The following is a 26,842-nucleotide window of genomic DNA, read 5'->3' on the forward strand; positions in this document are numbered from 1 at the left end:
TATAATATCTTTGGTTTAAAATTAAATAAACAAACAAAAATAAATAAAATAAAAAATTTTATATAGATTCAGATTATATGTTTTCAGATTCGAAATTTTTATAATTTTTTTTGAATTTTTTTTTTTTGAAATTCTTTTTTTTTTTGAAATTTTCTTTTTATAATTTAAAAATACTTTTTGAAACTGTTTTTAAATTTTTTATTTTTTATTTTAGTATTTATTTTTTATAAAATTTTAAACCTAATTCCAAAACCCCACCCCTTAGCTCTAAACCCTAAGGTTTGGATTAATTAACCCAAGGGGTATAAGTGTATATTTACCTCTTTAATGAAACTTATTTAGTGTATATTTACCTCTTTAATGAAATTTATTTTTGTGACTTTCAGACTTGAGTGCTATTTTGGGAACAAAAACTTGGTTTGATGTTATTCTAGTCTTTTTCTCAAATAAAAAAGAGGAATTAAAACTCACAGTACTCACATTCCAAGCAGCTAGCCAGAACAATTCAGTCTGTGTCTGGAGATGCCAAGAAGAACAAAAAAAAACAGCAGGCTGTACCTTCGTCTCTATAGGCAGCAAAGAGAAGGTTACACTATAAGAAACGGAAAATTAATTTGGAAAAACTGAAGAGGATGCTCAAACAAAATTAATAAGATGAGATAGAAAAACAAGATTTTGAGTAGTTTAGAAAAATGAAATAGGCAAGTTTAGAGAGTGACAGAAACAGAATGCAAAACCTTCTTGGGTTCTTGAAAAGATTCATCAGCGGGCATGACAATGTTAGACCACTCAATGTTGCCCCAAATCTCGCCTCCTTGGAGTCTCTCCAAGGAAATCTCCGCAGACCAAATATGAAGATGTCCCAACTTGGGGCGGTCCCAGAAAAGCACAATGTTCCCACCGGAGCTGCACATTCTGGCCCCTGGATGTAAACCTTCAAACGTGTGGATTCGACCATACTTGCTCATCTTTAACGGGGCCATATCATGCATGATCCTCTTTTGCTCCCACCGATCAAGAATCTGATCACCAAAGTGGACAATTTTAGAAAGAAAGAGATACTGGTTGAGAGAGCTCAAACCCTTGACCTCCTCTGTATTCATCACCCTCTCTGTTCCATGCAAATCCAACTCATCCGGCTCACACCAAAATATAGTTCCGTTTCTGCTAAGACAAAAGAGCAAGTTATCAATCATACACCAGTCCCTTGGCTTTCCTTCCAGTTTGTCCACGGTTCCCTGTCCCCCATTTACCTTCCCTCGGCGAGTAGTAAAACGTTCTCTCCGTTTCATCCACTGCGTAAACCTTATGATCCCTCACCATACTGTCGTGGATATGCTTATTACCTCCCTTCCGTTTCGGCATCGGTGGCAAATTATCCTAAGTTTGAGTGTTAGGATCGAATACCTCTCCACAGTCATCATGAACATCGCAGCCTCCAAACACGTAAATCTTCCCGTCTACCACACCAGCAGCCCCGTAAGCTCGAGCCGCTTCCATGGAAGGGACAGGGTGCCACACGTGAGTCCGACAATCCAAGCTCCAGACGTCGGAAGTGCGCTTCTCCCCGTCTATCAACCCACCGATTACATAGATGCTCGAGTCCAGCACCACAACAGAAGATGCTTCCACAGGCTGGGAGGGGAGCGAAGGGATCGGAACTAGATCAGAGGCGTCTAGGGTTTTTCTACGACGGAGGATATACCAGCGTAAGCTTGGAACAGAAGTAGGGATTCGTAAGCATACGTAGACGTATGTTTCAGTGCGACCAATCAGCGATCGGATCTTGTAAAGATCAGGAGACGCCACTAGAGAGCGATAACTTTTGGAGACCAGAGATAAGGCCGTGTGGTCTGATCTCCAGACTCTAGCCAGACAGTTCAGAACCAGATCATCTGACAAACATGATATCGGAGACGCCTCTTCTTTCCTCTGCCTCTTTTCTTGGTGGGGTTGCTCTTCGTGACTGGACATCGAGAACTCAAAGAGGTCCTCTTTTTTTTTTTCCCTTTCTATCTATCTAAAAGATGTTTATATAGGCATTAAGTTTTAAAAACAACCGACACCAACGACCAAACACAAGCAAGATTAGGAAAAGCTCTTATAAAGCACTTCTTCATGCACATATTAAGTCCCAACATATAACACTCTAACTTGAGTACTAATAAGTGATTGATATGTGTGTCATCATGATTTAACATAATTCTTTTAAAAAAAAATTAGGCTGATTGATAAGAGGATTGGACGTTGATGGAGATACAGATTTGAACATTCAACACACCCTTTAACATGATCAAGCAAAAGAAATTATTCAATTGCATCTTTCAAAGGATATTCCATATTGTAAAAGGAGCAAGTGAAGGGTGAGATCATCTGATCACGTTATGATCGTTGATCGGAACTTCTCTGTAAACTCCGATCTTCTCCTTTTATTGAATGAATCAGCGAATATATAACATGCGTCATGTTACATGTCTAAGAAAGTATCAAGACGATCTCATGGCGATCGCCATACAAGTACTTATCGCCTATGCCATCTCAACAAGCCAACCACAGTAACACAACTACAACAACAAAAATCAAAGGCTAGTTGCTTCCATTCTTTATATTGATTCTTCTTAGTTTAGGAATGGAACAAGCTTCTTCTTTGTAATCTGTGATCTACCTATCTATATCATATAGGGAGAGGGAGATATTGGTCATGACTTTATGTTATCCCGAAACATATTTGTTTGATTTATAAAAAAAAAAAATTCCAGAAAACGTGTTGTAAAAATATACAAATCTTTAATTGTAATCTAGAATCTCTTTCTCGATCCCCTCTTGCTTTCATATATGCAGAGATCATCATCATCAGCCCGTAAAGAATCTTCTCCATGACTGCCATGGAAGAAACCCACCTGCAGACAAGCTCCAAAATCACTAAAGCTTCTTGTATTAACTGTCTTTCAAAATGTAAAAGAAAGAGATAAACTGAAGTTTTACCACATCCCGGACAACGGAAGTACTTTTTGTCTCTAAATACAAGTCCTGTTCCTCTACATTCTTCACATCTCTTCTGTTCAATCTGAAACCAAAATCTCAATTAAAATGGACATTTCCAAAAATAGATATACGCAAGCACATGTGTGTTGTATAATATATGAATATATCTTAATTTTAGATCACATACTATTCTTTTGCTGAATTCAACACCTGCAACAACGAAAGGTGTGACTCCAGCTGCAGCATCCATTCATTAGGAAATATAAGGAATTAGAATTAGATTTACTAAATCGATTTTACATGATTAATCACGACAAGTTAAATTATGTTAATTACCGACAGCTCCAACTATGATTTGCCACGTAATCTCCGATTTGCCTGTCTCCGCCACCGTGTCAGCGAGGTCACCTAGAGCTGACGGCGTTCTGAGCCGTCGGTTACTTATCATCAAACCATTGCTTCTTCCCCGAGAAACAAAACAAACCGTCGATTTCTTCTGACGAGGTCCTGATCCAACGGTCCACAAAGACGGAACCAGACACAGAGAAGAAGAAGACGCCTCCATCGTCGCCACCGTGGCTCAGAAATCAAGTTATCCGAGAGGTGGGAATATATTTCGGAAACGACACGTTTAAATAGGGCCACGTCGACTGATTTTGAGTCGGGTTCGCGCCAACCACAAGATGAATGCGAAAGCCATCATGTGGCTCTAAAAGCAACGGATAAAAAGAAAAATCTTTTAATACATAAACCGTCGCCCTTTAATCAGAAAACAAGTAACACCATTAAGGTCTTTGTGTATATAGCCTAGTAAAATTTGAAAAATGGTCTATTTCAACCCTAACAATTTTGATTGTGGTCACAAGCCAATCCAAAATTTGCTTTTATGAGCTGGCTTGCCATTCTGGATAGATTATCTACTATGGACAGAATATCAAAATGGAGTCAAGGGGTTGACACAATGTGTGTTCTGTGTAAAGGAGCAGCAGAAACTAGAAATCATCTGTTCTACGAGTGTTCTTTTACTGGTCAAATTTGGGAACATCTCACTAAAGGAATCTTGGGGAATTCTTACACAAATGTTTGGTCTGAAATTGTGACATTGATTTCAGAGTGTTCTCGGGAGAAGAATAGTCTGTTTTGTATTCGCTATGCATTGCAGGCTAGTATTCATACTATATGGAGGGAAAGAAATAAGATCAGGCATGGTGAGAAGCCATTACCATTATCGAAGTTGAAGAAGTTTATTGATAAAGGAGTGCGCAACAAGCTAAGTCTGATGAGATCTAAAGGACTTAAGGGAAGAGAAACAATTCTTCAGTTTTGGTTTGAAACTAGATTGCAAATAGCAATAGAAAGGATGGAGTAGAATATGTGCTATGGCAACTTTAGTTGTAACAAGGTTTTTTTTTTATGAATAAAATTTAGCATTCATTCAAAAAAAAAAACAATTTTGATTGTGATAAATACAATCCAAGGTTAACATGAATTATCAGCGATGGTTGACTTGTTTGCTGAAATTGATTTTGAGATATTTCGCAAACAAGGTTTGTGAAAACAAAGTAGTTGATGGGTTGTTTAGGAGCATGTCAGTGTCTACCTTGTTATTTCAGTGACAGTTCCAACGGTTCTGCAATAGAAGGACTTGTATGCTGAGATTGAAAATGATGAACACATTCAACATATCATTTCTCATATAAGTGATAACTCATTGCTGTCGACTGACTAATGGTAGATTGTCTGGTCTTGGAAGCATTTTGTGATACATAATACATCTAAGTTCATTCAGCCTATTCCTCAAGAGTGTCATGATAGAAAAATGGCGAGACATTCTAGAGTGGTTAAGACGCTTCAACAAATTCAGAGATCGTTCTATTAAGAGGGGGATTCAGAAGACTTTTCAGAACAATATCAGCCTTTGCCAGGATATCAAAATGGACTTCATTGAAAGGATTCCAACTTCTAATGGAGTTAATGTCATTTTCCTGGTAATTGACAGGTTAAGAAATTTCGCTCATATTATCAGCCTTACACATCTTTTTACAGCTACGGATGTTGCTCAAACATTTGTTTTGGAGATAGTAAGATTACATGCATTTTCAAGAAGCATTGTCTCTGATCGGGATAGTCTGTTTTAGTGTTTTTTGGAAGGAAACATTCTGTTTGTCTGGTACTCATCTCAAGTACAACACTGCTTTTCACACACAAACAGACAGCCAGACTAAAATCTTAAATTGTTATTTGTAGACGTATTTACGGTGTTTTGTGTATTCTCATCCGCTTGTGTAGTCTTATTATTGTATTGGGTTGAACATTGGTATAACACTTGCTATCACAAGTCTCTTAAGAGAACTCATTTCATGGTGGTTTATGGAAGGGAACCTCCTACATTGCTTTGTTATGAGGAGGGGTCTACGGAAAATTGAGTTGGAAGAGTCTTTCGTGATATATAATACTAGTATTGAACACATGCTTTGCATGGGAATATTTTTTCTTGCAAATATTTTGAAGAACATTATTTTGGATATAATATAAATGGATAGTTATAATTGCATATTATTTTTGAAGAACACACGAAAAAAGAGAAGCATAACGATTTTCCAAATTTCAGATTTTCTTACCATTCTATAAAATTATATATCGAGAAAGACTTCAAAAACTAACCTTGGACAATATATAAAATCATTGCAAATTATTGTTTCATTACCTATTATCACCCGAGAGGATGCAGTAGATTGAAAAACAATATCCTTACTACTGTGTATTGATATATCAAATATTTGAAATATGTATCTCTGGTAAACATTATGCACAATAGCTGTTAATATGTACCTCTGTAATATGTATCTATTGTAATTTTGTCTCCCATCATCCCATGATGGCATTGATTTTGCCTTCTTCAACGCTGCTTCATGTTTATCTTGCCCCTACAACCATCATAAATCAATTTTATTTCTAATAATCTGAAAGAGTAAAACTATAGAGCACAAGTATCAAATTCCGCATCATTGATCCTTCGTAGTAAAATATTGGAAACGGATTTACCTTGTATCAAAAGATCTTCTTCTGTAGTTGTGTGTTATTATCTTTCTCTTTTCTTTTTTTAGTATATAGATTTATATTATGCTTTAGAAAACTTCTAGTTGCCTGATTACACGTATATTGCCATCATTATAATTACTAGGTCCTTGTCCGCGCTACGTGCGGATAATATTTTGATTTTTTTTCATATTTTTGTACTATTATGTCAATTGTTTAGTTTTATAAAATGTTATGTTTTTACTGTAAATTTAGAATTAAAAATCTAATTTTCTTTTACTGTAAAGTAAGTTAATATTTTTGAATCTTATCACAACACATTATACATGAAGAGAATATAGTTGGTCTTTATATTCTTATTTGGTGTAATATTGAAAATTTTGATGGTTTGTTTAAATGGTTTTTTTAAATTATATATTTTAGGATTGATTTTCGTGACTATATTCTATAATTGTCTAAAAAAAATTGTTTGTCACAAATAGACATCCACATACATATGGACTTCTGATAAATTTGTTCATTAGGATATTTCGTTTCACTTTCAACTTTATTCTTTTTTTTTGGCACCCTCATGCTAGCTTGTGAGGCTAGCCAACTTGGTGCAAAAGGATTTACAAAAGCTGATCAAGATGTGCGTGATCGGACACCTTTTGCTAGGCTATTCGTATGGAATTTAAAAGATCTAGGAATATAAGCAATAGAAAGTTCAGAAAATTCTTTAGATACAACTTGTATTTCGTCGAGCTCCGAGTCCAACGCAGGCCAATCTTCCTCCTTTTGAATGAGTATAACCAGTTGTTCACAGTCGATTGAAAGACCATCTCTCTGTGTCCAAACTTCGGTATCACTTGCATTGCCCATAGCGAACCTTCAGCTTCTGCTTGCAGTGGTGATTTGGTGCTTGTATATCGGTCCTTGCTCCAAACAGCATTGGAAAGTCACCATCCATTAACACAAAGCCAAATCCAGATATGTCTCTTTCATTTATCCAGGATGTCTAGCAGGAGCGTTTCTTTGCGGAGGAACAGTTGTGTCTATTACCTCAACTCCCATATCAATCTCCATAATCTCGTCTATACGTTGAGTTATCCTCCAACACTCTGCTTCAATTTTATTCGCTAATGGGAAAGATATAATTCCTACGACACTATTAATGATTATTTTTTTTGTAACACTGTGTTTTATTTAACAAAACTCTTATTTTAATTTTGTATTAAAGAATCAATCATATTTTATATTATTCATAATTTTAGTAAATTTGCTTATTTGTCATGTTTTTATTAGGTTTTAGCTAAATCATTGATTTATTATTTATTTTAGCTAAGTCACTAATTTATTAATTTTAAAAATACCCTTAATTAATATTATGTATATATTAAAAATGAATTTTATTTTAGTAATATTAAATTTCTATTTTATATTAAAATTTAGTTAGTTTTTCTTATTTGTCATATTTTATTAGGTTTTAAACTTTTAGATATGTTATTGATTTATTATTAATTTTTAACTGATTCGCTAATGTGTTAATTAAAACAATACCCTTAATGAATTTTAAATAATTAAAAACGAATTTTATTTTAATCATATAAAATTTATATGTTATATTAATATTAAATAATTGATTCTAAAATAATATAATAAAATTATCAAAAAAATTTTAAAATAAGATAATTCTTATATATATTTTGTTGCTATGTGAAAACAATATTTTTATTATAAAAGTTAAAAAGATACAAAAAATTATAATTAAATATTATTCAAGAAAAAAACATTTATATAAAGATTTTTTCTAAACTATTTCTAAGATATGAGTGTTTTAAAAAATTTAACATGGATGTTTAGAACACGGGATTATGCTTATGAGAGATTGGTTCGGGAATGGGTTTCGAGATGGGTCGAATGGGCTCCGAAAATAGCTATTTTTTAAACTCAAACCCAATCCGGATGACATGGGATCTTAGTTGGTTCACAATATTTTACCCATGTGGCAGGGTTTAGAAATGAGGGATTTAGTCCGTTTTATATAGTAGGATAATAACAATAAATCACTTACTTTTTCCTTTTGATAACTTGATCCGGCTGGCTCCTGGTTTTGATAATAATCACATATTGAAAACGTTTTGGTTGTAGATAAAACGTACAGAAAAAATCTAGTATGTTTGCAAATTATAAAGGAGATGAAGAAAACCGTTTGATGATAAAGAATTAACATGGGATTATAATTCTTAGAAGGGATAGGAATATTGGTAGTTGAAGATATGGATTACTTAAAAATAGGAGATGACGAAAAAAAAAAATTCCATTTGTTTTTTATTTTTATTCTAATTTGTAAAGCTTTTCCAAATGTCAGAATATGATTGACAAAGTGACTTGTGCTTTAAGTATATAAGAGATGCCGGATTACTTCGAGTCTTGCTAAAAGCTGAAGAAGTTATGAAGACTCAAGCTGATAAGCATCGTAGAAAGGTGGAGTTGAGGGTGTATGATATGGTGTATCTGAAGTTGAGAATGTATAGGCAACAGATGATGGTAAATCGCTGTGAATAAACATAATTAGCATGTCCTTAACATTATAGAAATTGTATAATTAAATTATAGATTTCGTGAATAATACAATTTTCATTCAAAATTTTATTCAACGGTTTGAAAATGTGTGTCGAACTCTAGTTTACATTTAATATAAAACCACATTAATATGAAGAAAAAATATTACTAAAAGTTAATTTGAAACGGGATAAATCTAAGTTTGAAAAATCTTTGGCGATTTCTGACCGTTAGCAATTAATTCAATTAGTTGAAGAAAATGCTAGTATATTGGTTTACGGAAAATGAATAAAACCTCAATGCATTATAGCCTAAAAAGGAAAAAAAACGAGTCTAGAGAGTTAATTAAAATGCTAGGTGATTCATCGACATCAATACATGGGAACAAATATTTACGAAAAAAACTAAATTGCTATAGTTATTAATATTTTTTTTCTTTAGTTTAATATTTTATATTATTTTATTTAAGGCTTTTATTTATAAGTTATTGAATTGTGATGTTTTAACGTAATTGATTTTGCAAAATATTTAACTTTGTTATTTTATCAATACTATTAAAAGGGAAGGAGTCCTAAAAAATCTACTTATGTAAAGATGTTGGATCTTTTCCTTTTAACCTTAAAAATTAGACTAAATATATCTAAACTATTAATATGTCATATTTTCTATTTTTCTCTTATATCCTATTGTTAATTATCCTATTCTTGTGGAACCATTATTTTCAAAAAATATCCTAATAATAATGCCTACTATCTAGGATTAATATTTTGAATGTTACTAAATTAGTGATTACATACCTTACGATTTCAAATATGATAAAACACTACTTTATTAAACAAAGTTGACATATCCACTTCAATTCATGCATAAAAGCCCATCGAACTGGTATATGCAATTCATGCATTTCTCTTTTCTTCCACCTACAAATAATAAACACGAACAACCAACTTTAAAGCTGCAACATTAAAATGTTATTAGTAATCATTCGAATTGTCATATAAGAAAGTTTTATGACAAAATTACACAATACTTTTAGTATACACAAATCAGTAGAAATTTGTTTTAGCCACATATGTTATTATTTAACATATAATTACTCAAAATTATAGTATAACAATGTACTACAATAATATGACTATAACCCATCAGGATCATATATATCAAATTTGACCACATGATATATCATTTTTTAAGAAATTAAATAAATTTATTCGAGACCACGGGTTTGTTTTTTTTTTTAACTTTGTTAGATTCAAATCATTTTTTTATAAAGATTACTTCCAATAATAGTGGGCTCTTCGAGTTTTTACCGGATTATATCAGATTTTTAATTAACATTTTTTTAAATCCGAACCAGATTATATACTGGGTAGCGGGTATACTGTTTGATCACGGCTCCGAGTCGGATAGAAAAACGCTTCTTAAAATTCAAACATCATAACAAAAAACTCTTAAATTATTTTTTCTTATAAAATTTTAAAAATTCATGCAAATTTTACCAAAATTGTCAACAAAAAAAAGATACTCGTACTTTGAAAACGGGTCAAAAAAGTAGTACCTTTGAAATTGAATATAGATAAAAATAGTATATATTGATGGTTATAACTATGATACAAATATGTAACAATAGAAACTCATTTTTAATTTAAAATAAGCAACTCATATCGTTACTACATTTCAATATTGAAAACACATTGTTCTTCAATATAGAATATATATATATACTATTAAATCACACATATAATCTTTAAATCTACTTCGAATAAATACCACACTTTGATATATTTTTGAAAAACATAAATTTGTAAGATTTGAAACAAAAGATAAAAGTAGTTTTCCAATCAATATTGGATCAATAGGTGAAAAAACAAATCCGCACTTAAAAGTGCGGGTCAAAATCTAGTTTTTTTTTTAATATTCTAGTTTGATTTTAATTTGGTATATTTATTTTCTTATTGTTCTACGTTTTTTATTTATAATTTTGTATTTTCTATATTTTGGTTTATTATTTGAGTTTATGATTATTCGTCAAAGCACAAAAAATCGTTTGTAATTTATGAACTAGCAAAATTAAAAAATTAAAAAAATATATTGTATGTGACCAGTTTAAAATTCATTGTTTAATAATATGACATTGCATTAAAAATTTATCAATTGAAGTGAAGATTTATCATTTTAATCATATTTTCAATCTAAACACTAAAATATATTTTTAAACACATAAACATGAATTCAATGAAAACTGCTTAATATTTTATAAAATTCATTGTAAACAGCTTATTTGATTTTTTTTGTGAAGGTATTATTAAATAGAAATCATGTTTTTGGCGGAGTAACAAACATTATAGGTATTAAGACCAACTAGATGATTCTATTACATATTATAACTGTTTCCTCGAAAAAAATTGTAATCAATGAGTTATTTGAAGTTTTCTTCATTATATACTTTATAATATTCATTTAGAAGGTTTCTTAGGTTTACAGTAAGACGATCATAAGAATACACACAATCTCTCTCCCTCTAGAATGTCAAAGATGGGTTTTTATTACCAATTTCATGTTGCATACTCATAACATATTTATTCTTTTTGCTCTCTGCCTTGGAAGCATAAGGCGCTTTCTCCTATGTTACACATTCAAACAACAAAAAAATCTGTAGTTTTCTTCTTCCTTCCTATTATTTGAAGTATGAAGAAATCGAAATCAAATACAAGTGAGAGAAGTTCTGAAGATATTAGATTCATAAAACGGAAAAAGAAACCTATGATAGGTGCTCCTAACCGGGGCCAGCTTAACATAACCAGAGGCCCCAAGGCAGAAATTTTTTTTGGGTCCCCTAACTAGTCGGTTTTAAAAATATTATGTTCCTTTGACTTTTCAACTCAGGCATAGCATCATTTAAGAATTTGTATTTGATTTTCTAGTTAAAAAAATCTGTAATATTATGTTTTTATACTATCCAAATCTAAACAAAACATGCTAAAAAAAAAGAATGAAAGCCCTTAACATAACATGATTTGAAGCAGGCATGGGATGGTCGCATTAACCGCCATCCCTCATAAGACGGCCCAGCTCATCGCTTTAGCGTTCGATTTTGCCTCTGGCCATGTCGAGAAGAGACGGCGGCGGCAAAAGTCAGAGGTAAAAAAACTGAAGATTATAGTTTTTTCGTTTGTTTTTTATTGCTATTAATATATTGAAGGGTATTATTGTCTTTTGACCTGTTAATAAAAGTTATATTTCTGATATTTAGTTTAAGATACTATTTTGGAATGAAAATTGAAAAAAGGTATTGACTAGAATTGCCCTTTTAAATAAAAATTACTGTATTATATTATAGATATTGCCTTTTTGATAATAAGATAATTTGGAAATAAATATAAACAAAAAGTTAATAAAATATATTAATAATGATATTTTAATAATAAAATTAACTCAAATTGTAGTTATCTATAAGAATCAATACGAAAGTGACACATAAGATACTGACTTATCATATAATATTATACAGATTTTTGAAAATAAAGTTAGTCAAAACAAATTTAGTTGCAGATCTTTTCCATTGACTACTACACGAAAGACATACCAATAATTTGAAATATATATATATATATATATATGTTTATATGTATTGTTTTGATCATCATATAACAAAGGCAAACTTTTTGTGAAAAGAATTAATCATCACAATGTCGTCTTCCAGTTGCGCTATCTTTTGCATCATCTTCGTTTTGCTTTTTGGTTGTCTTGCAAGTAAGTACATATGCATGTTCTTTCAGGTTTGTTCATCAACTTCATATCATTATCATTGTAATCACACTCATATCATTGCTTTAATTCTACAATAGGTAGAAACATGGAGGGCCTTGAGGAAAGCAAGATAGATTTACCAACGTGCTTTCCATCAACTTGTCTACCAGGAGACTTTAAATGTTATTGCTGCAATCTTGTAAAGGAGATCAGATTCTGTACACTTACCTACGATACGTGTGCGGAGGACTGTCAGCCCAAAGCATAATTAATCAAGCAACCTCCTTCAAAGATTCAAGAATTATGAAGAGCATTAAATACATGTGTTCTTTGTAAAATGTGTTCTTTAAAAAAAAAAATGTGTTCTTTGTGAGTCTGTATGATTAATAAAAATATAAGTGACTCCAATACTTATGCCTATTCTTTTCTCCAAATGATCTAAGCGAGATCACGTCCTTTACTTTTGGAGTTTGATGATTTGATTGCCGAACCATAACTTACAATCTCTAGAATTTAGACTTTAGTTTCATAGGACTACCATAGTACATTCGCAATGCAGTATTACATTCACTAGATCTTTTATCCGCGCGTATGTTTGGTATAATTAAAATTTTATTTTATTAATTAATTTATATTTATTTTAATAATCTATATTGTAATTTGTAAAGTGATTTTTGGCCTCTTAACTTTCATACTTAAAGTTAAAGCAACTAAAAAAGATTTATTATCATTAATAAATAAATAGATTTGTTAGTATATAATTAACAATTAATTAAAAAGAAATTTTATGGATTTGATAATTATAATTGTCTAAAAATAATTTATATTGTGTTATAAAGTCTTCATATCTCAAAATAAATAATTAGACTTGTTAATATATTATCGTAAATTAAAATGATTTTTTATTTGGTAATTATCATTATATAAAAATAATTTATATTGTGTTATCCAAAAATAATATTTTACATTATTATTTTCTTTAAATAAAAGAGATATCTCTCTCTATATATATTGTATATAATTTTATATATACATAAGTGTTTTTAATATTATTACACGATAAAGGATAATTTTATTATAATAAATGACTTTGTGATACGTAAACAATTTGATAATTATTTTTATACTAAATATTTCAAATGCATGAGTATTTTTAAATTGTATTTTACATGATAAAAATAATTTTGCTATGATAAAAAAAATGATGTATGTTTGATTTAATATTAAATATTCTGAACATATGAAAATAATTTATTCTAGTGATATTTGAAATGATAATATATTTATTTACTAGGGCTGGCCCGCCCTACGGGCGGGATTATAAATCAAAAATAATTAGAATAGTTAGAGTAAATTTCTATTATAACACTTGATATATAAGTGACAATTAATCAAATGCTTTGTTGGGCTAAAACTATACTATATATATTATTTATTTGTGTTTATATTATACTGTAAATTATTGATTTGTGTTTATTCTTGCTTATATTTTACTACTAAAAAAACTGTTAAATTTCCATTGAAATTGTGTGATTTCTGATTAAATATTTTTAACAAAATACAAATGATCACAAAACGTAAGAAAAAAGTTTACAGTAAAATATATCCCATATAAACAAATTTATAGCATAAATTTTGATTTTAATAGTTGCATTATATTTATATTTTTAATAACAATTATTAGGTAATAAAAAGATAACACTATTTGATTTTTTGTTAATACATATAATACTCGATAAATGATATGAAATACTATATGAAATACAAAGCCTGAGAGTCGAACCGACTGAGTAACTACAAAGAAATAGTTAAATTTTGTTCACCTCAACAGTTGCTTCGCGCGGGACGTAATTGAGTGTTAAGATCAGACATTTCTTTTAAGTTTTGAAGGATTAGTTATCTATTTTTATGAAACATTATTGATAAGTGATCTTTTTATATAACATGTTACGATATTGAGAGCCGGAATATGTATAGTTAACTAAATTACATAATTATATAGTTTAGGAACAATGAAATTATATTTTTTTATTTAATGATGTGTTCCTTTGTTTTGTTTGATTTCATTGAGATCATCTACTATCATATGTTTTCTTTGTAAATTTTTTTTATATTGTGGTTAATCAGAACTTTGTAATTATTTGATTAAATATTAAAGTTCAAGAAACAATGTTATGACATCATTTTTCTTTTTCTTTTTAAATGTATCGATACTTGGTGATAGTACTATGGATGGTATTTTTATTTTTAATTTATTAGATAATTTTATTGTTTAAAAATAAAATATTTTGATTATGTATAATCACTTCTTGTTCTTTTCCATCTATTTTCATATTAATTTTGTAAGGTTCTAGTTTGGTACGCACAAAAGAAAAAAATATTTGCGAGAATAGATATTTTTCCGCTGGTCTGAGTTTGATGAAACATGAGAAATAATATCAAAAATGTATTTCCTTTCCTTTTGTTGTTATGATTTATTTAGATATTTTGGAAGTTTATATATATTATAAATTAGATTATGCATTCTCACTAAATTATTGTTTGTTGGCTTATTTTTCGTAATTATATGGTGTATTTTCAATATTTTTTTCATTTTTTGATGTTATATTTTCTAAACTCTAATTTTAAACTATTTTTTGTAAAAAAAAATACTTGTTTTGATTGTTCATTAATCATTGGTTATGGTTTCCATTTTTCTTTTTTTGTTAATTTCTTTAACTTGAGTTTATTGACAAAAAATAAGCAAATTTCATGAGAATTACTTCAAAATATTGTACTTAGTTTTTTTTGTTCTAAAAAATTATCTGTCTATCCTTCAAATTTCGTATTTAAGTATGGAAACCTGAATAGTCCTCGACTTAATTATCACATCAAGCACGATTACAAAGCTAAATATACATTTTTAAAAATAACTCCATATTAAATAATAGTCTCTCCCTCTCTCCATCTTTTTTTTTTGTTTAGTAAGTCTCCTTGACCAAAAAAAAAGTAAGTCTCCTTGACAAATAAAAAGTCTTCTTAACAAAACCTATGTCTTCTCTATTACTTTTGATGATATATATGTCCAACGATCTAGGACTCATAAAAGCTCGAAAGAATCTAAGGAAAAAAAATCAAAAGCCCAATTTGTATTTTCTCAAAGTTACTGAAATGAAAGAATTGATATATAATTTGTGAAATTTAACGGGAAAAGATGTGCAGATGAGATGAGAGGCTTTGAATAATATCCGAATGTAACTTATGGACCATTATTAGCTGTGGTGTTTCTGAAAAAAAAAACCGTGGGAATTAATAGTGTGTCGTAGTCCGATTTTCAGCAGTTACCTTTTCATCACGAAATAGTTAATGTGGAGAGAGCTTAAAAAATTGGTTAAATTGTTACGGGATCTTGTACTGTTGTTTGTTGATTGACTTTTTTGGTAGGTTTAAAAAATTGGTTAAATTGTTTTGTATGAAACCTATGTCAAATGATTTTCTATATACATTATCATCGCGTTTAGGATGCTATGGCCAACAAATTTAACTAACTATCTACTGCTCTGATTGTTTGAATGGCTGCATGTTTTATCTATTGTTTCTATTGTTTGTGGTTACATGTTTAGAACGTTCAGAGAGTCAACAGAGTTGCTAAGAAAGTGTCTATATGGTATATTAAAAAGCAAATTGAGAATATGGGACTTGGTGATGTCATCATCATGTACATACTACACAAACTTCCTTACACTGTGCCAAGGAAAACCAAAACATAATTCATTCACTCGCAAGAAAGGAAGAAAAAAACAAATTCAGAGTTTTCTTATCTTGATTGACAACGATCCGCACAGATCCGTGTTGACTAAAATTCATACGGATTTCAACATAAGACCTTGAATCTAAACGAAATGGATTAAATTCAAATTCATAAACAGGATGTTCTCCAGAGAACCTGAGAAGGTATGAAAGCAAACCTGGAGGAACGGATTTGACTGGTATGTTCATTAACGTTGCAAGACAGCTTTGATGTAAGCTGCGTAAAGATCCCTGCGTTTACATTAAAACATTACATTGTTTGTTGTGACTAAGATGACAGAGTAAACGTGTAAAATATTTTGGTGTTTTGGAGAAAAAAAACTTACATGGAGTCCTTAATTGCGTCTATGGCAGTTTGTGCTGGGAGGAAACCTTCAACGTCCACTTTTCCTTGTAGCTTACTATAATATGCATATTTTAATTAAAGCAATCCAATCATATGGTAAGAAACTTTATATGTAGGATGTACTATACATATAAATGCGTATGATTATAATTTACGAAGGTGAAATTTGCCTTGCCATTAAAGTACATGACGGTTTGTTCCATGGTAGTGAAGTTTGTGTGAAGAATAGAGAGATAAAGATCCTCCAAAACAGCAATAGTATCAGTTGTCTGGTCTTCTTCTTGAAAGTATCTTGATCATGGCATCAAACCTTAGCAGCTTCACCTCCACATCAGGCAAGCACGGGCTTTTGTGCTGTTTCCTACCGAGGCCTCCTCCGCCACCCTCTGTTCAGTTACATTTCCAGAAATAATTACCGGGTAAGCAACTGAAGTTATTAGTGAAGAAGAAGACATTGTCGTGGTCATGTCTCTAATTTGCCTATTAACGGTTTCTCCAAGGATTCTCCGACGCTTTTATTAACTCTAGGCATTGTAGAAGGTGCTCCAGCTCTCTCACAAACTCTATTGCTCCACCTATGATCAACGCTTGATCTCCCTGTTATATACATGCATATTAAAAAAGTTCTAAGATAATATATGAGTTCAATCACAAAAAAAAGAAGTATATGCCTGAAAGAAACCTGAGTATATATATATATATATATGTGAAGAAATAATTATTAAGATATGGAGAAAACTTATATACCTAGTAATCTTTATCCATGGCTTCGTACTTGATTATAAAGCTTATTGCCTAATAAGGAACAATCCATGAACTTCACAGTCAATTGACTTTCAATCAACTTTTTCATTCTGGTTTCTTACTAATGCGAAACATCCAGTAGAGAAGACATAATTTTGGGTTTTAATGATTGTTACCTGATCAATCAGGCATTACCAATATGATGGGCACAGAGGAACGATCCAGTTAGCAGAGGCTCCTGCAGAAAGTTATCAATTAAGCCAGAAAGATATATGTATTATTTGGAGTTGTGAGGATGATGTTCAGGGGGTGAAGGCTGACCTTTTATAGGTGTATATCCACCGCCTCCAGAGAGATAATATGCATTGAACGATTGATCTGTGGGTTGAAGGAGTAAAGATGGCTGTTAATGGCGACCTTAATGGATCCCGTTATGTTTGAGAGAGAAGAACCTAACACGAAACGACGCCAACAAAGCTCGACCCAAAGATTTCTAATGACGATTCGACTATCACACCATCCTGGAACTCCATTGTTAGAGATCGAAGAAGAAGGACGATAAAATCAGAGGCTGAAGAACAAAATAAACCCTAGAAATGGAGTCGCAATTCCTTGAAGACGAAGAGCGTGGCTATTAATTTCAATTGGGCACTTAATGAATGTCGGGAGCCACTACAATTAAACCCGTAAAGCCCAAAATGAAGCTACACAAAAAGCAACGAAACTCAGAGAAGGTGGACACGTGTCGCTCTCTCCTTCCACTACTTAATGACGTGGCAGGCTGAAAAGGAGAGAAACATTTCTTTATATAATAAGATATGCAATTATTGTGTTTGCAACCAATGTACCGTTGCAACAAAACTTTTTCTTGAGGTAATTAAGTATCTTGCTGTAAAAAAAACATGAACCTGTCCAAGTTCAGTCATGAACCAATGTACCATTGCAACAAAACTCTTTCTTGAGGTCCTTAAGTATATTGCTGTAAATATACTCTTTCTTCAACCCTTGGACTGTTGTCAAGCTTTTCCTACCATTGCGCTGCTGCACACAGATGTGGACGTACTCCTTTGTTCCCGCACCTGAGTCCTCAGCATTCGCATCAGCAAACGGGTCAGCAGGTAACTAAAAAATAAACTGATTAGCAAATGATAAACATTAACCATAGCCCATGTTCCAAATATAAAAAAACTGTAACCAATGATCTAAGATAAGTCTTAAATGGACATATGAGGCAGATAAGCAGAGGTATTTTGATAGACTATGGATCAAAGTGGAACTTACCGAAGGCAGTAGGGACCTGGGAATCAAGTTCAGACATGAAACTTTGTTGATCTGATGGGCAAAAGGACAGAGAGGCTGAGACCTGAGCAAGAAGACCAATGTCATAAAAAGAGTTTAACACACTCAGATGGGTACAAAGCACCATGATATAAACAGAACAGTTAACCATCAAGTAAACTACATTTCAGAATGAGCTACACAAAACACTAAGATACATTGCGCTTGAAGTAAACGATTTCAACAACTCCTGAATACCTTAAGAAGGGGATGGAGATGGCCAGCATCAAGAGGTTGTCCCTTAGCATTGAAGTTATACTCCTTGAATTCCAACTCTTTCCAGATGCATGTGAGTACCCATTTTTCTCTTACTTTTCCAATGCCAACAACATAATTAATACGTCTAGAAAACAAACATTAGGGATTAGTACTCACTTGTGTAAATTTTCTCGAGTCAAGTCAGTAGCGATAATCTTCCTTTTGGGAGCATAATTAGGACCTTTCTCAACATCAGAATATCCCGTCCATCCGCTAATAAGAAAGGAAAGGAGGTAAGCTTTAAAAACAATGTCTCCCAAAAGATAAAACAATTTACAAAAACGAAAAACCGCAGGTAGTTACTGTGTTACTAAGAGTTTCCTGGTTTTGAGAGAGCTGAGACTTTCTTTGTCAAGTTCCTGAAAGTGAGAAAGGCCAACTTAGTCTCATAAATTATAAAAAGCTGGATTAGATTTCTACATAATAGTTCTGAATAAACAAACTAGTCCTTGTTGTATTTGTAGAAGAGACTCCTTCACTTTATCTTCAACATGTTGAACCTAAAACAAAAGATTACAAAGTCAACATCATGAATAAAAAGAAGCCAAGACAATTCAATTCAATACATTCCTAGAGACTTGCTTTCCCATTGCAACCCACCCCTTTTTAGCAGCTTGTATGTTTTATATTTTGAAAACAGAAGGATCTAGCTTTCTCTGAAACAAACAAAAATAACAATCTTTAAGACACACACCAGAGAAAGATAAAAGAGATTATTAAAAGCATAATAATCATTACCTCAAGATCATCCTTGGATATGCTACCTTTCTCAGGAATAGCCGAGAAAAAGTGAATCTCCGGCGACCCTTCCGCCGCATATTTCTTCCCGTCATCAGTCAAAACCAATGTCTCCCGTTTGAGCTCCTGCACATCAATGATTAATCACTAAACTCCACAACGCATAGACCCGTGATTATCAATCGAAAGTGGTGGTGATACCTTAGCTTCGATGTAGCGGAAACCTTGTAAGCTCTTGATGACGTTTTTGACTTCTTCGTGGTCGAGATTGTGCTAAGCTGTGAATTGACCGGAATCTAAGATTGATTCGTTGTTCTGCAGGAACCCTAGAATCGCGGCCTCCGACATAAATGAGATGGGTAAACAAATTGCTCATGAAGTTCTTAAACCTCTCATATTAATTTCAACTTCGTTACCTAAATTTTCAAAGAAAACAATCTAATAAGGATGACAATATAATCATCACTAAGAGGGAAAAGATCAAAATCCAGAGCATACCTTTGAGCCCGCCCGAGTTCGTAAATTAAAATCGATATTGAAATTGCTGCTTATCTCGGACCGAAGAGAATGTAAAGTTATACAGAAATTCAGAGGGAGAGAGGCCTCATCTTGCCGTGTTCCGTCACAGGAGTTGATGAACTTAAAAATCAACTTTGTATTCGTTCATGGCCGTGTATGAGGAGTTGGTGAGAAGAGAGGAATCAGAATCTATTTATAGAGTGAAGCTTGAGATGTGAAGAGAGACGTCGTTTTGGGATGTAAAATAATGATGGAAGTCATCGCAATAGGCGCTTGAGAGAGTCATCGACTTTCAGTTAGAGGAGAAGAAGAGGAGAGGAAACGACGAAGAACAACGATCATCGTTCGGTTTATTGGGCTTAACGGGCCGTCTCATCAAACAAATCGGATAATAGAAAAATTAAGCCCAACATTACCCAAAGTCGTGCTGACGTGTCCGAATGCAGGTTTCCTATTGGACGATTTTTCCCTCTGACGTGGACACGCTAAAAAGGCCTTATATCTTGCTTTAAGTATTGTTAGATAATACATTATTGTTTGAGTTCTAAATGTGATTCAGATTTAATCAAATTAAGTATCACAATTTTTTTAGTTCAACTTATTTCTTAACCAGTAAATCCAATGCCAGCTGATTAGGAAAAAAAACGGTGTAATCGCCACGGGTCCAAATTTGTGTCCCCGTATATTAAAAAAAAATTAAGGGTCTAATTGTTTTATATAATTACATGTTTTTACATAAAAACATTTTAATAAATAATAAATAAAATTGAAAAGGGCCTAAATATATTTTATCTGTATATAATTTTTTTCATCACAAAATATTACTAACTAAATTTGGGAAACAATAAAAATAAAATATATTTATAACATTAAATAAACATAAATTTTGAAAAGTAAAAGAAATTTTTTTACAGTAGAGCCCTTAACAATATTAAGTCGGCCCTGAGTTAACCATTCATATAACTTAGTGGATATATTCGTTTAAGAGTTTTAACTTATTTCAAAATTTTAGAATAATTTGGAACTCCATGTATAATTCAAATATTATAATAATATTTGCATAAATTGAATCCACTCCAATAGATCAGATTTCAATATTTTGATTTATTAAACAACATAAAATATATGATTTGTTTAGATATTATAAATCGGGGGCAGTGTATTCATAAAGTCCGCATGATATCATTTGATTTCTTCACGGTAATTTGACTCTATAACCTAACAAAAAAATCTATTCTATTAAAACAGCAACATGACCTATTGATAAATGTTATGTCCAACTATTTATTTTCTTTACATAAGTGGACATACATATTAGTTTTAAGCAAATAATATATCCGTAACCCACTAACCCTATATTTGTTTTTGTAAACTAACCCACTAACCCTATATTAAAGGAACATATAATAGATATATCAGCGCAAGAAATTACAATAGGTTGACTTCTACCATTAATTCACGTACTATATATCAGTATCAACACTGTTAAAAACAAAGTATATCAGACATTGTGGACACTTGGAAGATTTCGTATTATATTTTTTTTTATAGAAGGCTTAAATTTTCATAGATTATTATTAGAACTGCAATATTTTATATACTGACTACTATAAGTAGACACTATTCTTCGTGAGAATTTTGAAAATGAGGTCTAAATAACAAAAGTCATTCGAACATGTTTTGATTGATATTTAAGTTCTAAAATTACGATCTGAAATATTCAATTAAAAACAAAATAAATTTGGATATATAAACAAATATATTAACAAATTCTTTTACTATATTAAACTAATATATAAAGAAATCAAGTATGTCTAATACATCAAATATTAATCTTAAGATTTTTTTTTCAATATATTTGTTTCATTTACATTAATCCAAATAAAATATAATCAATATATTTAGTATTTTAATCAATATATTCAAAACATATACGCATCAAAAGGTAGGATAGTGTTATAAATTAAATTAATCATTGCATAGAAATATTCACAATTTTTTATTTAACCAAAAAAAAACTGTTTGTTTTCAACGTATAGTTCAAAAACTTAATAACTAACCACCCAATTACTAACTATCAACCTTGGATAAATCAGAATTCATATAAATGTCAGTTTCAATATTGTAATTCAATACCTAACAAAAAATATTTATAAATATATTTTGAGTAAAAATTATCATATATGAGTTTTAGCCAAAGTTTTTACTAATAAGAGGAGCAAATAAAAAAGAACTATCTTATTTAAATTTTATAACTTTAAACATAAAACTAAAATTAAGTGAGATGACTTAAATAAATGTATTATCCTACTTTGATACAAATATAGTAATACAAATTGTTTGATCAGTCTTACAGATTTCAGATTTATTTAAAATAACATAGGTTATTTAGTAAAAAAAAATATCAAATTAAATTTACAATAACTGTATAGGTGAAAATAACAGATCAAAAACTAAACGTTATGAATATTGAAAATTATATTTAATAGGATTAAACTTTGATTATATTTTATAACATAAAATATATTCTCCCCTTCTATTTATAGATATAAAATCAAAAACTAAACGTTAAAGAGAGAAACAAAACTGAAAATGACAATTCTGTAAATATTTAAATTAAAATAATATTATATTATATTTTATGCGGGTCAAAACTCTCGCCTAAAATCTTAATCCATCTAATATGCCAACTAAAATAGTTCACGTAACCATTAATTATATATATAATTAAAAATTTAGATATTAAAAAAAAGTTATCGCCAAAACGTTAATCCTGCGCTTTCAAAGGTAACGTGGATTTTATTTACATTGGGTCAAAATTTACAAAATACATTTTATTTTGATGAATAGGATTACAAAGAAAAACACAAATATGATTACAAATACATACATAAATATGATTACAAAGAAAAACACAAATATAAATTTTAAAAATATATATATAATAAAAATATACCCGCCCTTTGAAGGGCGAGTCAGAATCTAGTTATCAATACTATTAAATTAGAATCATGTTCAACTGATAATAGTTGAGTCCAACTTTTAAAATATAAGGAAGCAATATATAATTGCTTATATGCATATAATTATAAATGCTTACTTTAAAAAAATCGGGCAGCAAGGAAGAATTATATAACTGCTTATATGGGAAAATGGGTTTTTAATTCCCAAAGTATTTATAATCAGCACTTTTAATATTCAATTTCTACTTGTGCAGATTTAATCTTCGGGTGTGACTGGTAACCATCAAGAAACATTAGGAATAATAAGGAAAATAATGAATAGGAATAAAATTTTGTGAACGATGAGGAACAAGGGTTCCTTATCAAAATTAACAAGGAACAAATTTGAATTATAATTCTCTACAAAAAAATGAATGAGAAGGAATGAAGAGGAAAAAATATTCTTCACGAATGGTAACATTTTTGAGGAACATTAAGGAATGCAGTGTTTCTCTTCGTTCCCTTGCTTACCATTCAAACAAGTGAATGTTGATTGAGCAAAATTAGACTTGATAAAATCAACTATAAATTTTTTGACGGAGACGTTAGAAAACATATTTGATTTTGTCTTTTGAAACCCAAAAATTTCACACTTCGATTCTTTAGACGATTTTGGAGGAGAGAAAGGGAATTCCGGCAAGAAGAGGACAATACCGATGAAAATAGAACAATTCCGACGAACATTACAAAAGCCTTATCGATCTATTGTAATAATCACTGTCCTCGGCTGAGTCAAAACTGTTGTCGTTGTTGTTCCTTTCCACAAAAACACGAAGGAGTGTAAAAGGGAAATACACAAAATTTGAGGGATTATAGGTGACGAAGAAGATGATGAGGTAAGCACTCATGAACATAAAGTGACTCTGAAAGATGAACTGCCATGTGAAATGCCATGAACTTCATGTCTTCATCTCTATTGCTCATGAGATCTGACTAATTTCTCTTTCATTAGGCAAATTAACTATCTACCCATGACAAAGAACTACTAAAGCTTCAGTCCAAGATTGACTAGATGGAGAAAACAAACTTAGATCCCAAACAGCTCTGCAAACGCGTTCAATGACACAAGTGGATTTGAAGATGGGAATTTGTATGGTCTTTGCTCTGCTCCATCGCTAATGAACACTGTGGTTTATCCTTTTAACCTTGGCCATAATCTTAAAATCACATCTGTACAAGTACTCATACGATTAGCGAAAACAAAGTTTGTAACAACAGCCCTGTTCGGAGAATGGACGCTGCGACTAATATTAGCGTCAATAATTAAACGACACGGAGGATGGTTTGAGCCTAAGAAGTGTCGACGCAGTGGTGAAGAACAGTCACCAGAATGAGAGGCGCTGGAATTTTAAGCGATCAGTTATTGTTCGGAAATTGCCACTGCGTCTAATATTATTAACACCGGTGTCATTATTCTCCGATGTCTTGTGTGTAAAGCGACTGAAATACAGAGCTAAAAGAAGACGCTGATGCTAGACGCAGCGTTCATCAAAAGAACAGGGTTAACATAACTAGCTTTCTCTTCTTAGAAATTGCAGTTCAACATCTGAATCCTACAACACTTGCAGTAAAGTGCTGTTCGTTTGGTCGACGCAGTTTTCGGCGTCAGCGTCGGCGTCGGCGTCGGCGTCAGCGTCAATGAAAATAGTTGTTGTTCGTTTCGTAGACGTCGACGCCGACGCTGACGCCGACGCCGACGCAGATTATTGTTCGTTTAGAAGATGCAGGAAGTTGACGTTGACGCCGATGCCGACGCAGGAAACAGATTTTTGGGTTGTTCGTTTGATTGACGTTGCGGCCATTTTTATTCCTTCATATTTTATTTTAAAAAATTTGTAAAATTGTATTTTAAATAAAAAATATAATTTAAATATATTTACATCCATTAAAATATTATTTTTACTTGGTATATAAAATTTTGGTCAAATATACGAATATAAAAATATTTTTTTATCATAAATTATAAGCTAAGTTAAAACAAAAATAATACTTCAAAATATTTATCATTAAACAAAAGCTAAATAATACATCAAATCTTAAATAAATAAAACAAATATTTTAATATCAAGTAGAAATGATAATCTAAGTTATAAGCAAAGAAAAACTAAGTTATTAACTAAAACATTTTAAATAAATAAAACAGAAATAATATATCAAAGTTATAAGTGGATATTCTCCTCATATATATACAAATCAGTCATCAATATTATGTAATGATGCTTTCCATAACAGAATTTTGACTGCAACTCTTTCCTTTTTATTTGACTGTAACTTTGGTGAACAGATTTCATTAGATGTGCCAGTTGAGATTATGTTTACATGTTTATGGGTACAAAAATTTATCGACTGAAAAATACATCAGTTACACAATGTTTGGCTGTCTTCTTCAAAATCAAAAGACAAACAAATGAAAAAGAAAAGACACAAAAGAAGATTTACACACTTCTACAAGATGGTTAGAAAACTGTAGGCATGCTTTTTCTCCAACCATACGGTTTCTGAGATGTCAACAAGGAATGATGCGTGAAGGCCAGACCAAACATCTGCACTTTCCACAACCTGAGTCATGTCCAAAGCTCGTTCACAAGTTGTAAACGCCTGCGTTTGGTGTTAACAGCGATGCCAAACTTCTGAAAAACCTTACAAGTACATCAAAAACAAGAGCAATAGATGTACACAAATCAAACAGATACATGAGTATTATTGATCAGAGAAAGCAGTTCCCTACAATACTATTCTAGCAATAACAAGACTACAATATGTACCTTCAACAACAAAGTATGTCTCATTTATAGCTCTTTTCCACTTAACTCAGTAGCAAGTGGCAACCTCTTCAGCTAGAACAAAACAAAACAAAAGCTAAGAACCTTCAACTTCAGATTCTATACGAGGAATACCAAGTATTCTGGATTCAGAACTTCAAGTAACATTAATATTCAGTCCCCATAAACTTCAAAAACAGTAGCAAGACACTGATAACAGAATCAAAATCAACACAAATTAACACATAAAATGAACAAAGACATATGCTTAATCAAGAGAATCAGCTTAATTGTACACAAAAACAACACAAATCCTATCAGTCTATCACAAAAAAGTATTCAAGACACAAAAGATTACATCAGAACAAACCCATTCTCTTGGATCCCCATCAGATCCAAAACCCATTCTCAAAAACTCATGAAACACAAAAACAGCTTCTTCTTGTCTCAACAATACTTGAAACCCAAATCGGAGGAGATGAGAGAGCTCGTGGTCAGCGTCAGAGATGAGAGCTCGAGGTTTGCGACGGAGAAGAGAGAGCTCGAGCCGAGATGAGAGAGCTCGTGGTCTGGGTCAGAGAAGAGAGGGCTCGAGTCGGAGATGAGAAATCTCGAGGTCTGCGTCGGAGATGGAGAGGAGAGAGCTCGAGCCGGAGAAGATGGAGATGATAGAGTCGATACGTGAAACGAGATGCGATGGAGCTGCGTCTTCCCGTGAGATGGAGCTGCGTCTGCGTCAAATTAGGTTTAGGTCATTTTGTAAATATTGAAATATTGTAAGGGCACAAGGGTAAATTAGTTTATAAAAGCAGAGTTTAAGTCTTGACCGCTGATTTTATTGGCGTTCGAATTTTATCTACACCGGACGCAGTGTTCAGACGCAGCGTCCAGACGCAGCTATCCGCGTCAATCAAACGAACAAGCTTTATGAAAAAGATTGACGCAGACACAGCCGCAAGAAGCTGCGTCAACCAAACGAACAGCACTTAAGTATCATATACTCTTATTTAAGAAAATTATGTCATAAT

The 26,842-nt window shown here is 31.7% G+C and overlaps 3 protein-coding genes and 4 long non-coding RNA genes across 15 annotated transcripts; 1 reads left to right on the forward strand and 6 right to left on the reverse strand.

Annotated features, from left to right (window-relative positions):
• Positions 1–362: 362 nt before the first annotated feature.
• On the reverse strand, positions 363–1,355 carry LOC103844993 (putative F-box/kelch-repeat protein At3g24610). The gene is made up of 2 exons (XM_033282827.1): positions 738–1,355; positions 363–566 (listed from the first exon to the last, which is right to left on the reverse strand). The coding sequence occupies exons 1-2, from the start codon at positions 1,290–1,292 to the stop codon at positions 492–494; spliced, it is 630 nt and encodes a 209-aa protein (XP_033138718.1). The 5' UTR covers positions 1,293–1,355; the 3' UTR covers positions 363–491.
• A 25-nt stretch (positions 1,356–1,380) lies between these two features.
• On the reverse strand, positions 1,381–1,974 carry LOC103844996 (F-box/kelch-repeat protein At4g39550). Its single transcript, XM_009121828.2, has one exon. The coding sequence runs from the start codon at positions 1,972–1,974 to the stop codon at positions 1,381–1,383; it is 594 nt and encodes a 197-aa protein (XP_009120076.1).
• Positions 1,975–2,679: 705 nt separating this feature from the next.
• Positions 2,680–3,624, reverse strand: LOC103844997. Its single transcript, XM_009121830.3, has 4 exons — positions 3,322–3,624; positions 3,173–3,222; positions 2,986–3,067; positions 2,680–2,900 (listed from the first exon to the last, which is right to left on the reverse strand). Exons 1-4 carry the CDS (start codon positions 3,548–3,550, stop codon positions 2,854–2,856), a joined length of 408 nt encoding a protein of 135 aa, XP_009120078.1. The 5' UTR covers positions 3,551–3,624; the 3' UTR covers positions 2,680–2,853.
• A 6,333-nt stretch (positions 3,625–9,957) lies between these two features.
• LOC103845001 lies at positions 9,958–12,738 on the forward strand. Its single transcript, XR_628428.2, has 2 exons — positions 9,958–12,321; positions 12,417–12,738. It is a non-coding gene; the product is annotated as an uncharacterized LOC103845001 (long non-coding RNA).
• LOC103845000 lies at positions 12,158–18,309 on the reverse strand. 3 transcript variants are annotated; one of them, XR_004452974.1, is made up of 2 exons: positions 18,136–18,309; positions 12,158–12,602 (listed from the first exon to the last, which is right to left on the reverse strand). It is a non-coding gene; the product is annotated as an uncharacterized LOC103845000 (long non-coding RNA). The 3 variants fall into 3 exon arrangements; XR_004452973.1 differs by having other exon boundaries at positions 18,106–18,309; XR_004452972.1 differs by having other exon boundaries at positions 18,046–18,309.
• Positions 14,499–18,006, reverse strand: LOC103844998. 2 transcript variants are annotated; one of them, XR_004452978.1, is made up of 6 exons: positions 17,519–18,006; positions 17,374–17,435; positions 17,201–17,248; positions 16,434–17,050; positions 16,225–16,338; positions 14,499–16,190 (listed from the first exon to the last, which is right to left on the reverse strand). It is a non-coding gene; the product is annotated as an uncharacterized LOC103844998 (long non-coding RNA). The 2 variants fall into 2 exon arrangements; XR_004452979.1 differs by lacking the exon at positions 17,201–17,248.
• A 649-nt stretch (positions 18,310–18,958) lies between the features above and the next one.
• Positions 18,959–26,584, reverse strand: LOC103845002. 6 transcript variants are annotated; one of them, XR_004452952.1, is made up of 8 exons: positions 26,185–26,584; positions 25,818–25,889; positions 20,030–25,682; positions 19,733–19,857; positions 19,532–19,657; positions 19,360–19,449; positions 19,097–19,293; positions 18,959–19,006 (listed from the first exon to the last, which is right to left on the reverse strand). It is a non-coding gene; the product is annotated as an uncharacterized LOC103845002 (long non-coding RNA). The 6 variants fall into 6 exon arrangements; XR_004452949.1 differs by having other exon boundaries at positions 19,394–19,449; positions 19,733–19,947; XR_628430.2 differs by having other exon boundaries at positions 19,733–19,947.
• Positions 26,585–26,842: the final 258 nt, after the last annotated feature.

The sequence above is a fragment of the Brassica rapa genome, chromosome A10 (assembly GCF_000309985.2).
Source record: "Brassica rapa cultivar Chiifu-401-42 chromosome A10, CAAS_Brap_v3.01, whole genome shotgun sequence".
NCBI classification, from domain to species: Eukaryota; Viridiplantae; Streptophyta; class Magnoliopsida; order Brassicales; family Brassicaceae; genus Brassica; species Brassica rapa.